Here is a 14296-nt window from a genome sequence, read left to right on the forward strand (position 1 = left end):
TGACACAAGATGCATAACTATGGCACAATTTTTCATGAATTATTCCCCTTTTTACTTAGAATTTCAGGTTAAAGTTTTATGCACTTTCACTCTATCTCTGTTATTACTGAATGGATCTGATTCAAACTTTGTTCAACATCATTACCCTTATCATATGACACAAGGTGCATAACTCTGGGACCAATTTTTCATGAATTATTTCCCCTTTTTACTTAGAATTTTAGGTTTATGTTTTGATGCACTTTCACTCTGTCTCTGTTATTACTGAATGGATTTGATTCAAACTTAAAATAGTTGTTCAACATCATCACCTACACCATATGATGCAAGGTGCATAACTCCGGCACCAATTTCTCATTAATTATTCCCCCTTTTTACTTAGAATTTTAGGTTAAAGTTTTGATGCACTTTCACTCTGTCTCTGTTATTACTGAATGGATTTGATTCAAACTTAAAGTAGTTGTTCAACATCATCACCCACACTATATGACACAAGCTGCATAACTCTGGCACCAATATTTAATGAATTATGCCCCATTTTGCTTAGGATATACTTATATAGTGTTTTGATACATTTTATCTTTACCTCTCTTATAACTTTAAGTTGATATTTTTGACATAGACTCGGGCTATTGTGCAATATCTTCATCAACAATTGGAGTCATTAAACACTGCAGTGACAGCTCTAGTTTCCTCAGATGTGCCCAGTTTCACTATCCAGCATCGAAATAGTCGAGCGCGCTGTCTCCTGTGACAGCTCTTGTTATTTAATGGCTTTATTACACTCCCGCGACGTCAAACATGTGATAAAAATATTTATAAGCTGCGTTTAAAGGTGGTCAGTTACATTTTACAACATTTTTCAGTTTTTTTAGCTTGACTATACAAAGTATGGAGAGCTGTCCTACTTGACTCGGCGTTGGCTTCTTTCCGCATCTGCACCTTGGTTAAAGTTTTGATGCATTTTTTCTTATCTCTGAAATAACTTGATGGATTTGTTTCAAACTAAAATAGTTACTCCTCATTATCACCCACACCACATTGCACAAGGGCCATAACTCTCACCACAGTATTTCATGAATTATTGCCCCTTTTTGTTAAAGTTTTGATGCACTTTCAGTCTACTGTAAAATCGTTTAATTTCGTTGGCATGAAATTTTGTGGGCAATTTTCAAAAGGGCAATTTCGTGGGGATATGAATTCGTGGATTTGAACTTTTGAACATAAAATGAATGGGAATTTTACTTATTCATTGGGATTAAATTTTGTGGATTGACTACCATGAAATCCACGAAAATTAGTTCCTCTCAAATATTAATATTTCATAGTATCTCAATTATTACTAAATGGATTTGATTCAAATTTGAAATAGTTGTTCCACATTATCAACCACATCATATGACACAAGGTCCATAACTCTGGCACCAGTGTTTCATGAATTATCCCTCCTTTTTACTTAAAATTTCAGGTAAAAGTTTTGGATTTGATTCATACTTAAAATAGTTGTTTCACATTATCAACCCCATCATATGACATAAGGTCCATAACTTGCACCAATGTTTCATGAATTATCTCCCCTTTTTACTTAGAATTTCAGGCTCTTTCACTCTATCAAAGTTATTATGCCCCCCTTCTAAGAAGATGGGGAATATTGTGTTGCAGATTTCGGTCTGTCGGTCTGTCTGTCTGTCCGTAGACCAATCCGTTTCCAGATGATAACTCAAGAACGCTTGGGCCTAGGGTAATGAAAGTTGATAGGGAGGTTGTCATGACCAGCAGATAACCCCTATTGATTTTAAGATCAGTAGGTCAAAGGTCAAGGTCACAGTGGCCCGGAACAGATATTTTTTTTATGCCCCCGGCATCTACTGATGCGGGAGGCATATAGTTATTGTCCTGTCCGTCCGTTAGTTCGTTCATCCGTCCGTCCGTACGAGGTTATCCAAATGAGACCGTTTCGTCTAGCATCAATACTCCTTACTAGAATGACTTGATACTAATGCAGATGTAACCTGTGACCATTCCTCATCTTCAGACATCACCTGACCTCAGTTTGACCTTGACCTTGAACTTGACCTCGTTTTGGACTTAGGATGCTTTGTAGCGACAAGAATGCCACCGGGGGCATCAAGCGTTTATTGAACTCAGCTTCTTGTTTTGGAGCTATAATTTGAGAACGTTTGAGCCTAGAATCAAGAAAGTTGTTAGGGAGGTTGTTCATAACCAGCAAATGACCCTTTTTGATTTTGAGGTTAATAGGTCAATGGGCAAGGTCACAGTGACCTGGAATAGTTGAACCCTTTCTGGACGATCACTCGAGAACGCTTGTGCCTAAGGATAATGAAAGTTGATAGGAGGTTGCTCATGACCAGCAGATAACCCCTGTTGATTTTGAGGTCAATAGGTCAAAGGTCAAGGTCACAGTGACCCGAAACAATTCAACCATTTCCGGACAATAACTTGAGAAAACTTGGGCCTAGGATCACGGAACTTTATAGGGATGTTGATCACGACTAGCAGATGGCCCCTTTTGATTTTGAGGTGAAAGGTGAAGGTCACAGTGACCCGGAACAGTTAAACCGTTTCCCGATAACTTGAGAACGATTGGTCCTAAGATCACGAAATATAAAAGGGAGGTTGATCATGACCAGCAGACGACCCCTATTGATTTTGAGGTCAGTAGGCCGAAGATCAAGGTCACATTAACCCAGAACAGTAGAACTTTTTTGCCAAATAATTAAGAGAATGCTTTGGTCTAAGATTACATTTGATATAGAGTTTACTTATTACTGGTAAATGACCTATAATTATTAATTTGAGGTCAGTATGTCAAACGTCCAGTGCACAGTGACTATATAATTCCTGTTCCTTGTGCAATAACTGAATGCATCAAGGGGGCATTTCGTGTTCAACGAGCTCTTGTTACTGAATGGATTTGATTTATACTTAAATGGTTGTTTCACATTATCAGCCACATCATATGACACAAGGTCCATAACTCTGGCACCAGTGTTTCATGAATTATCCTCCATTTTTACTTAGAATTTCAGGTTAAAGTTTTGATGCACTTTCAGTCTATCTCTAGCCCCATGTGGTTCTGGGACGATCTGTGTTTGAAAAGAATTGGAACCACTGCCTTACCCTTGCATGATCGTAAGAGGCGACTAATAGGGTCTTAACACTTGGTTTTGCTGTAACTATGTGATTCCAGCAGGTATGCAAATTTTGATTCCGTACCTTATGTTTTTATTTCGATGTAAATGAGATGTGAAACCAAAATTTGTAGTCCTGTTTGGCGCCATATAACCTATACTGTGTTGGTGCGCCGTAAAACCCAAATAAATAAATAAATTCACTCTATCTCAGTTATTACTGAATTGATTCGATTCAAACTTAAAATAGTTGTACCATCTTATCAACCACAACATATGACACAAGGTCCATAACTGGATAACTGGCACCAGTGTTTCATGAATTATCCCCCCCCCCCCTTTTTACTTAGAATTTCAGGTTAAAGTTTTGATGCACTTTTACTCTGTCTCAGTTCTTACTAAATGGATTGATTCAAACTTAAAGTAATTGTTCCACGTCATCACCCGCATCATTTGACACAAGGACAAATCCCTGGTTTGGATAGGAAAAACAATTTTAAAAAATACTTAAGTGAAAGTCTGACGTGTATTAAGAACTCAGTGAATACAAATAAGTGAAAAGGATCAGTAATTTAAGTTTCATACAATTCCATTAGTTGACCAAAATCTGATTAACCACCTTTAAGGAAGATGTACGAATACATGTTTGTCTGTCTCAGCTTTTTATGCTCCAAATAGTTTGTGCATATGTTTGTGTGTATGTTTCCATCTCTCTGTGCGTATGTCAGTAAATCGTGTTAAGCCATGAACATTGTCACACATGGTCTAATTTTGAAATGACTGCACAATTGACCACCATGACTTGAAAATGTGTCCCATGGAAAACTGACCCCTAGTTCAGAGGTCGAGGACATAGTAGGAGATTAAAGATCTTACGTAACTTTACTAGTAAGTCTGTAACATGGGTATGCATGACCGGAGCCGTAACGGACGAGGTGTCACATGCAGCAGTAAGACTCTCGGCTCGGAACATGATCATAAACATTTTGACATTTGTCTTGTCTATGAGGGATATTCAAATCACTTTGCATTAACAGTCACAATAATATCAGTAGCCTAGTGGTACAGTGACCGCTTTGAGTGTGAGAGGTCTTTGGTTCGTCCTTTGCACATGTAAAACCAAAGACGTGAAAAACAGCTCACTGGCTTGGTGCTAGACATCGTTTTATCTTCTCTCATACCCTTGCTTGTGGCGATGGATATCAGAAGGAATGAGATTCCTAGAGTTATTAATATAAACCAAACTCCAAGCTGACCTCTCATCCCTAGAGGAGTGGGAATCCAAGTGGCAGACGAGCTTTCACCCTGTAAAGTACCATAACCAACAAGCGACACAGCCGTGAAACAAACTACTACCTCCACGACCAGCAGCTACAGGTCACAAATAGTGTCAGGTACCTTGGAGTTACCCTCAGTGATGACCTTCAATGGGAGAAGCACTTCCAAGTCAACAGCAGCCAAGACTTCCAGATCACTTGGTTTCCTACGGTGCAACCCAAGAGTCTGCAGCAAGCCAGCCCGTGACACCACATACAGGTCTATGATCCGTCCAACAAAGGAGTATGCTGCCTCGTCATTGGATCCCTACAAAGCGGGAGACATCAACCGTTAAGACAAGGTGCAGTGTCGTGCTGCTCGCTACAGCTACACAGATAGAAGCACAGGCTGTGTCACTTCAATGGTCAACCGTCTCGGCTGGGAATCAATTCAGGACCGCCATAGATTCTTACATCTGACCATGCTATTCAAGATAACACACGGCTTGGTTAACATCCCTGATGAAGCACAACTTATAAAGTCCAACGACATAAGAACCAGGGACAGTCGGTTGCTATTCCTCCCATAAACTAATGTCACAGTCTACAAGCAGTCCTTTATCCGCACGATACAGGACTGGAATAGATTACCAATCTCTATCACGGACATTCCAGATGTTGAGGTCTTCAAGGCTGTTCTCCAAGCCACAGCAGCAACCCCGCGTCTGTCATCAGCGTAGATAGCTAACGGATGAACGCCGTTTTAAGTTTTAACATATACATATTCACTTTAGGACGTTTTAACTGTACAGTCTTGTGAGAGTTGGTTGTCTTGCCCCTCACTCACCGAGAACAATTTATATTCCTATTTGGATTCCTGTCCTGTATCCGGAAGAAGAAGAAGAAGAAATAAATTGGTAAAAACTAAAGGCATCGGGTCCAATGCTTTATCAAAGTACCTTTACTCGCAGGACATACGCTGTGGCCTTACACCACACAGCTGGGACACCAGTACTATGTGGATACCCCCAATACTAAGACTGAAGTCACGTGCGTCCGTCCGGTGTTCCTTTCCGGGGGCATATTTCCAAACCTGTTAACTGGATTTTTTCAAAGTAACTACAAACTAATCCCTCGGAATTCTGAAAATGTTTTAACACGAAAACACACACACACACACACACACACACGCACGCACGCACGCACGCACGCACACACACACACACACACACACACACAACAACAACAAAACATGCGTTATCCCTGCAGAGCAAACGTCCGGAGCAGGACAAATAAGTAACCAATCACAACAAACGTCCGAGACGAAACAAGTACGTAACCGATCATAAATGTCCGGTCAGGATAAGTAAGTAACCAATCACAACCAACGTCCGAGACGGAAGATCATACCGATCATACCGAATGATCATAACCGATCATAAACACGTCCGGGCAGGACACACACACACACACACACACACACACACACACACAACAACAACAACAACAACAACAACAACAACAACAACAAAATATGCGTTATCCCTGTAGAGCAAACGTCCGGAGCAGGACAAATAAGTAACCGATCACATCAAACGTCCGAGGCGAAACAAGTATGTAACCGATCATAAATGTCCGGTCAGGATAAGTAAGTAACCGATCATAACAAACGTCCGAGGCAGGATAAGTAAGTAACCGATCATAACAAACGTCCGAGGCAGGATAAGTAAGTAACCGATCATAACAAACGTCCGAGGCGAAACAAGTACGTAACCGATCATACATATCCGGTCAGGATAAGTAAGTAACCGATCATAACAAACGTCCGAGGCAGGATAAGTAAGTAACCGATCTTAACAAACGTCCGAGGCAGGATAAGTAAGTAACCGATCATAACAAACGTCCGTGGCAGGATAAGTAAGTAACCGATCATAACAAACGCAGGATAAGTAAGTAACCGATCATAACAAACGTCCGAGGCAGGATAAGTAAGTAACCGATCATAACAAACGTCCGAGGCAGGATAAGTAAGTAACCGATCATAACAAACGTCCGAGGCAGGATAAGTAAGTAACCGATCATAACAAACGTCCGAGGCGAAACAAGTACGTAACCGATCATACATATCCGGTCAGGATAAGTAAGTAACCGATCATAACAAACGTCCGAGGCAGGATAAGTAAGTAACCGATCTTAACAAACGTCCAGGATAAGTAAGTAACCGATCATAACAAACGTCCGAGGCAGGATAAGTAAGTAACCGATCATAACAAACGTCCGAGGCAGGATAAGTAAGTAACCGATCTTAACAAACGTCCGTGGCAGGATAAGTAAGTAACCGATCATAACAAACGTCCGTGGCAGGATAAGTAAGTAACCGATCATAACAAACGACCGTGGCAGGATAAGTAAGTAACCGATCATAACAAACGTCCGAGGCAGGATAAGTACGTAACCGATCATGCAGGAGAATTGGGTACAAGTACATAATTGATCAGGCAGAGTTGGTATTTAGTACTGTATAATGCGAAAAGCTGAATGGGGGCAACTGGCGTGAGAAGACATATCTCAAAGTCCTCATTTATATGTACTTGTAAACTTTTCAAATGTTTGAAGGACGGAGGCGTTGATTTATGGCAAATTCATAAATAACCACAACTCCGTAAATAAAAGTTCAGCGACCGCAATTGTATTTATTAGATCCTGCTGAAAAATCCTTGACCTCGTTTTCTCGGAAGATGTATTGTTCTTAGTATTCTGTCACAACTTAATTATTTAACATGCTCATGTGTGCAATGTCAGGTATTTGCGAATTGTACTTTTGTGTGTATTTGACATAACGACTGTATTTGATTTACATCTTATGAAAACAAAACAACCGTAGGAGTATTGTTGTTTATTTCCATTTATTAAATAAATGACAGATTGAAGTGCGTATATAAAAAAACTGATAAAACAAAGTCTGGCGTTTAGAATGTGACTAGAATTTTCCTTCCGTTTGACGAACAGAACGGCAACAATTTACATACTAGTATTTTTTTTTCTGAATTATCTGAAACTCTATTGGTCTCTACCATGTACGCCACTATTTACTTCTCTACTTTGCCCAGGAAGTGTCTGCCTATTTGTTTGTAAACTGTTACATATAGACAATTGATACCATCAGGCCTCAATAGGTGTCCATACCTTCAACTGTGTGTCCGTCACATAAAATATATATTTCTTGAAAAAACTTAAAATCGCTTTAAAGTGGTCATTGCGCATAGTGCTAAGCTATTGAGGACGAGGTGTAATTGAATTCCGAATTAAAATCTTTGTGTATTTTCATATATATTACAGACAGAATAAAACGTTTTCGTTAAAAAAAGTTTCCTAGGATGACTCTTGATAAAAGTGACCGCATTTTGTTTTTTTGTACACATTTTAGTTATCATTGTATTATTCCTTAACGGTATTTTCAACGTCTCAGTATGTGGACCGAACTACGGGTTTTTTTATATATAGCCCTATCCGTAACCGATCATGACAAATGTCTGAAGCAGGAAACACATCACATCAAACGTCCGCGGAAGGACAAGTACGTATCCGATCACATCAAATGTTCGAAACAGGAAAGAACGTATCCGAACACAACAAACGTCCGAGGCAGGAGAGGTACCTAACCGATCACGACAAAGTTCTTAGGGCAGGTTAAGTACCTAACCAATCATAACAAACGTCTGGGACAGGACAGGAGAAGTATGTAACCGATCATGCAGGACTATAGACTGATAACAACGAACGTCCGATGGAAGCAGGTCTAGTATTTAGTACTGCATGGCGGGAACATATGAATGGGAGCGGTTGCCGTGGGCGGACATTTCTTTATAAATACTAAATTTTATCACATATACATGGAAAACAAAGAACCAACAGGTGTGTGCAACCATGACATATAATGGCCTTATTTGTATGTATAGACCCTACGTACTTGTTTGAAGGACGGAGGAGTTTATTTATGGTATATCCACTCAGAAAAACAATATAAAGTGCATAAATTTGTGTTAAACCCGGAACTTCTTGACATGAATTTATAATATAAAGTCCAGCGGCAATGTTGTGCTAACCGCAAATGTCTTCATATCCTGTTGAAATATCCTTGACAGTTATTCTGACACAACCCCAACATGTATAACATTAGGTATTTTCGAAAGTACATTTTATTATGAATTTTATCTCGTGAAAAATGGACTTTAGGAGTCACGTTGTCAAGATAAAGTACATAATAATTTGCAACTGCCGCATCAACTCACCTATACAAAAAAGGGGAAAACAAGACATTAAAATTTAACAATGACTCTATTTGCATTTTTTGTTATAAATAGAAAAAAGGGCAAAAATAGCATGCAAATGAGATCATGCAGTACCAATAATACATCAATAAAACACTTAAACAAGGCGTCAAAGAAACAAATGAAATACTTGTGCTTCAGATGTAGCATTGCGCTACGAAAATTATACTATTTGACAAAATATGACAAGAAAATGCTTATACTGTATCGAAACATATGAAATACTTGTGCGGTATGTATAGCATTGTGCCATTTAACAAAACATGAAGTCTGTGTGTTAAAAGAAATGAAACATTAATTCTGCACTGGTCAACTTCATCGAGTTACCTGTTACATTTTTTTCTTTGATTTAACGTCACACCGACACAATTATAGGTCATACGGCGACTTTCAAGCTTTCGGGGGTGGAGGAAGACATCGGGTGCCCCTCGAAGTGGGCATCTTGGTAGAACCAACGACCTTCCGTAAGCCAGCTTATTAACTTCCTCACATGAAAAAAAAATGTCCGCATCAAACGAAGTTTGGATCGCACAGCGGAGAGGGGCACGTGATTTCAACTCGGTCACCTTAACCACTCGGCCACGGAGGCCACTCTAACAATTCTAGTCAGAATATTTAGTAAAATAAATGATTATCTGTTAGACTGACACAGCTACGTTTCCCTTTTATCTTGACAATGATAATGTATAATTAAACATATACTTTTTGAGAAATACCCGTTAAATACTTGTTCTAATTTGCATAAAGGTATCTTATTCAGTACAGCATTAACTTCTTCATCTAACCACTACACTGAATAGTACTTCATTGCGACAGAATTTGTGTATTAAGAAGAAGAAAGAAAAAAAAACTTTCAAAAAGGTAAAGGTAAAGTCATGTTAAATTTATAAAAACACTTGCACGAAATTTCGGAATTGTATGCATTAAAGAAATCAGATGACAGGTCTATGTTTGAAATTGAAGTAACATTTTCATCTTTAAATTATTTCACTACAGATATGTGTCATGGAATCTTAGGTCATACACAACCATTATATTTTGGGTTTCGTTCTGGAGTTGATTTTAACAAGTTTTTGTTTGACTGAAAATATTTTTCTTGCATCGAGCAAAACTCTTTTTATGGTTATTATTCAGCACTGACAAATTTCTTTTAAAAGATGTAAGTTAGAGACATGAAAAGGAGTTCTGGAAGTTTCTCAACTCACTGGACGACTCGAGCACATTAATGCCTATACGACTGACTACTTCCGTTTCACTGCATTCGTCAGCTTACTGGAGGAGAATAGCATAAAGACACCCAATCGTCACAGTTGATTTTTGAACAATTATCGAAGTGACCCAAGCGACACATCAGATTTTGAGGCTTCATTGAGATACACAAGAAAAAACTTCCTTAATGAATTATAAATAGCTTTCAGTTTAATATTTACTCTGTTTTGCTAACAGAGAAAAAATCTCCAGTAAGTTATCGCGAAATATCTGAAGAAAAAAAAGCTTATAATGAAGTATCAATGTTCACTTTTCAAACTGTGAAAGCAGCTAAAACAAGTGAAAAGATGCAGTACTGTTATTAACAATAATAATGTTGCGTATTTAGAATATACTGGGAAATGGAGGGTATTGTTTATGCTGCCTTCCATACATGTTTTGGTTTGTTAATTAAAAACGTTACATTAGATGAGTCGGTGGTGAAGCAAAGCACTAAATCTGCAAAGCTATTTAGCGACTTCCGCACACGTGTTTGTGCAACTTGGCTGATGTTTTTTTTGTTTTTTTTTTTTGCTTGGCGACCATTTTAATCATCAAACTTACAATGTGCTACAGTAAGTCAGTAACTACTAATAAGTAGTGTTCCGTTTGGACCATCGAGATTTTTATTCCTGAACCACATACCTCGAAAGTCGAAATCACGAAACTACGATGATGAAAGTCGAAACCACGATGGTGGAAGTCGAAATCACGATGGTGAAAACACGAAACTACGGTGCTGAATGTCGAAATCTCGATGATGAAAGCGCGATATCATTTCGTATTTTTACCATCGTGGTTTCGTGTTTTCACTATCGTGGTTTCAACTTTCGAATTTCATCATTGTACTTTCGACTTTCATCATCGAATCATCGATGGTGAAAGTCAAAAATACGATGACGGAAGTCAAAAGTCGAAAGCACGATGCTGAAAACAAAACGCGAAACCACAATGGTGAAAATGCGAAATGATATCGCGTTTCATCATCGTGGTTTCGTGATTTCGACTTTCACCATCGTAGTTTCGAGTTTTCACCATCGTGATTTCGACTTACACCTTTTTTTAATGGTAGTTTCGTGATTTCGACTTCCGAGTATGGGGTTCAGAAATTAAAATATTGATACCGTTAATAAAGCCTTATATGAACATAAAATCATTAAACATGTAAAACTTTATCCGTACTCGAAAACTGTCATGCTGGGTCTCCAAATGTGCTGTGTCATGTGAAAAGTTAAATGTCTTTAAAACTGGTTTAAGAATATTATGATGCGATTAATGAAATAGCTGATTTGGATATACCCTGTACGACTAAATGTTTACTAAATAACCCACGGGCGAGGAATGGAGAGTAAATAAATTAATTGTGTCAAACTGAGGTGAGAGGCAAGTGGTTCGCTAAATAAATGCCATTTCTCCACGCTTTCTACATAAAATAACGCTATCGCTGGTGTATGTAGCAATAACTGACACCTTTGTAGAAAACTGGAATTGCTTTTCTTGATTTCATGAAAGACATGAAATCACGACTGTATATATGAAAAGTTTAAAAGCATACTCGCTCATTTTGTGCACGTTTTTGTCAGTAATACTAGTATTCAATAATTGTCCTTTATATCCCTGTGTGCATTAATCATAATCTTATGACAATATCTCCATTCCTGAAACTACTTGGTGTTTTCACTTGACCCTTACTGCGTCGCAAGTGGTGTAAAATTCTTTAAAGGGGAGAGCCATTCAGCTGGGTAACGGAAGGCCGAGGGATCTACCTATCGCCTAATATAATGCTCGCCATTGAAATCTGCATGTCGTGTTTCTTTAATTATAGAAGATAGAACGACCGCTTTTCCAGCATCTGTAAAACACGGGGAAATCATGTCCGGCAAGAACAATTGAGTCTTACTATACAAGCGGCCGCATCAATTTATTTCTATACATAGAACAAATATTTTAACCACCGACACTGATATATTAGTTAACTTTCATTTTTGGTAAGTGAAACGTTCTTTCAACAAATAGAATTGTTTGAAGAAATTATGCTCATTAGCGTCATTTTGAAAGATGGTTAACTTAGGTTGTCTGTCGGTTATCATCTGAGAAATCTGACATTTTGTGTGATGCAGAAATTGTAGTAAATGACAGAAGCTAATCTTGCATTACGTTCCTTGATTTCTCAAGACAAATACACTCGATGCACACCATTCTGAAGAGCAAAAATTGTAATAACACCTTTAGAAGTTTAATTAGACAGTGTAGTTCTGAATATATAAACGAGTTATATATATATACAATAGAAAGAGAACGCATGAAGTTATATTTAGTAATACTACTAAAGTAAGCGTATTATACTGTCACCAAGACGTAAAAAACGTACAGAGATATGCGTCCCCAATTGTACCTCTATGTGAACGCCTGGTAGAGCTAAATTATACCAGACAAGACTTGTAATTGTCATTAATTATGCGGACATGAACAAGTTCTTCACTTTCTCTGAATAACAAATAAAACCACGTCCAAGAACTTGAATGACAAATGATATTCCTATTCCTTTTATATTTAAATCTTGAATCTTGAAATGCACGAATTCATGTTCACGAAATTTTATGCTCACAAAAATGATTCTACACTATGTTATGTGTGTGTGTGTGTTTTTTTATTGCGGCTCCATTTGGTTTGAGTTCAGTCCTTCAAAGGGTTTTACATTTCCTGTTTTTAGATACTGACCATCAATTGTTATACTGGCTAATGCATATAGCGGCAACTTTTATTTCGGCAAACAAGTCAAGTAAAGCATTAATTTATGCTCGGATATACTCCTTATATAAAAGTGAGCGATTCATGAATTGGTAGATTTATCTATCTTAAGCATGTATATGGGTAACCCGTAGAAAGTGATCGTATAACAAACTGTGTCCTTTGTAAGCAAGTACGTGTATTTCAGAGTCCACTTTTGCAAAATGAGAGAAATTTTCTTTCTCGTCTAATGTAATGTGTCGCCACGATGTTGGTTTGCTTCTTGGTGAAATGTTTTCTTTCAAAATTCTACAAACGTCACGCTCTTTTTTCAGTGCTTTTATTAAAACTATTTTCAGTATTAAGGAAATTGTCTCAACCCCGTTCATGTTAACAGGTGTTACTGAAACTGATAGTTGTCGCCCATAATTATACTCGTACTCGTCAGCCAGTGAAAGGATTGTGTAAACATTTTTTTCGGATACATCATTCTCCATATTAGGATAAATGCACCTCAGGAACTCTTTGACATCATCCAGTTTCTTATCCGGAAGCTCAATTTCTGTCTGATGCCCCTCTTTAAACTCAGACTGAAACATTCTGTCAAATACTGGGGAGACAAGCCCTAGAACAGCTTTGGAAACATAGAGCTTTTTGTTCTCAACTAATAGTGTCAAGTCTTCCTTCCAAGTCTTTACAGAAAAGTCAGTATTTTCTGGTTTATTCGACCCCTTCCAGTTAAACGGCACACCTTTTACACAGACGTCATTTATTTTACCATCGTCGTCCACAGCTTCTGCATATGCCAATGTCACATGGTCGTCTATATCACCAGCGTTGTCTACTGTACCATGTTCTTCCATTCCGCCGGTGCCGGCCATTCTAACATGGTCGTCCATTCTACTAGCGTCTTGCGACGTTCATACAACCAGCGTCATTTACCATCGACAACCACGTCCTTAATAGTCCGATCATTTTTTACGTATGCACTTTATTCTTCATGATTTCTTTGTAAGAACCGGTATGTGATTAAACGCATACAAGTAAACATATTGGAAAAATCAAGCTCTTTCAAATGACGCTGAGAGTTGTTCCCAAAATTGCAATATTTAGTGTTCTATTCTTCATTAAATATTACGACGTGATCTTGCTTTATCTTGCTGATTAAGCGCTGACTTTCATGAGCAAGAGACATTGGCTGTGTATGCCGTTCATGTATACTATAGATAACCCCTGATCACGTATGTTAACTTACAAGGCGTCGGATAAGTGACCTTACAGTTTTGCAAAAGTCCTTTCCAATACTTGAACATGTGCCTAATTGTCTTTATGCACCTAGCTATCTTCAAAGTGTTTAGACCAGTAAGATAGGCGGAAAGAATGATGAGCTGTTGACTTTTAACAGTGTGGCTATTCTAAATGACCACTGGGTTCATTCCTTTAGGGATAGCAGTATGTAAACGTCCTTAACCTTTAGTCTGCTGGCAGCAAGTGTTTCTGCCTTTACGACCAGTGCAGACCAAGATCAGCCTGCATATCCTTGCAGGCTGATCTTAGTCTGCACTGTCCGCTGTTCAGT

General features: G+C 38.4%; 1 protein-coding gene across 1 annotated transcript; it reads right to left on the reverse strand.

Annotated features, from left to right (window-relative positions):
- Window positions 1-12845: 12845 nt before the first annotated feature.
- On the reverse strand, window positions 12846-13883 carry LOC128547969 (uncharacterized). The gene has a single exon (XM_053522038.1). The coding sequence runs from the start codon at window positions 13614-13616 to the stop codon at window positions 12846-12848; it is 771 nt and encodes a 256-aa protein (XP_053378013.1). The 5' UTR covers window positions 13617-13883.
- Between the last annotated feature and the right edge of the window lie 413 nt (window positions 13884-14296).

Source organism: Mercenaria mercenaria, chromosome 1 (assembly GCF_021730395.1).
Source record: "Mercenaria mercenaria strain notata chromosome 1, MADL_Memer_1, whole genome shotgun sequence".
Classification (NCBI taxonomy): domain Eukaryota; kingdom Metazoa; phylum Mollusca; class Bivalvia; order Venerida; family Veneridae; genus Mercenaria; species Mercenaria mercenaria.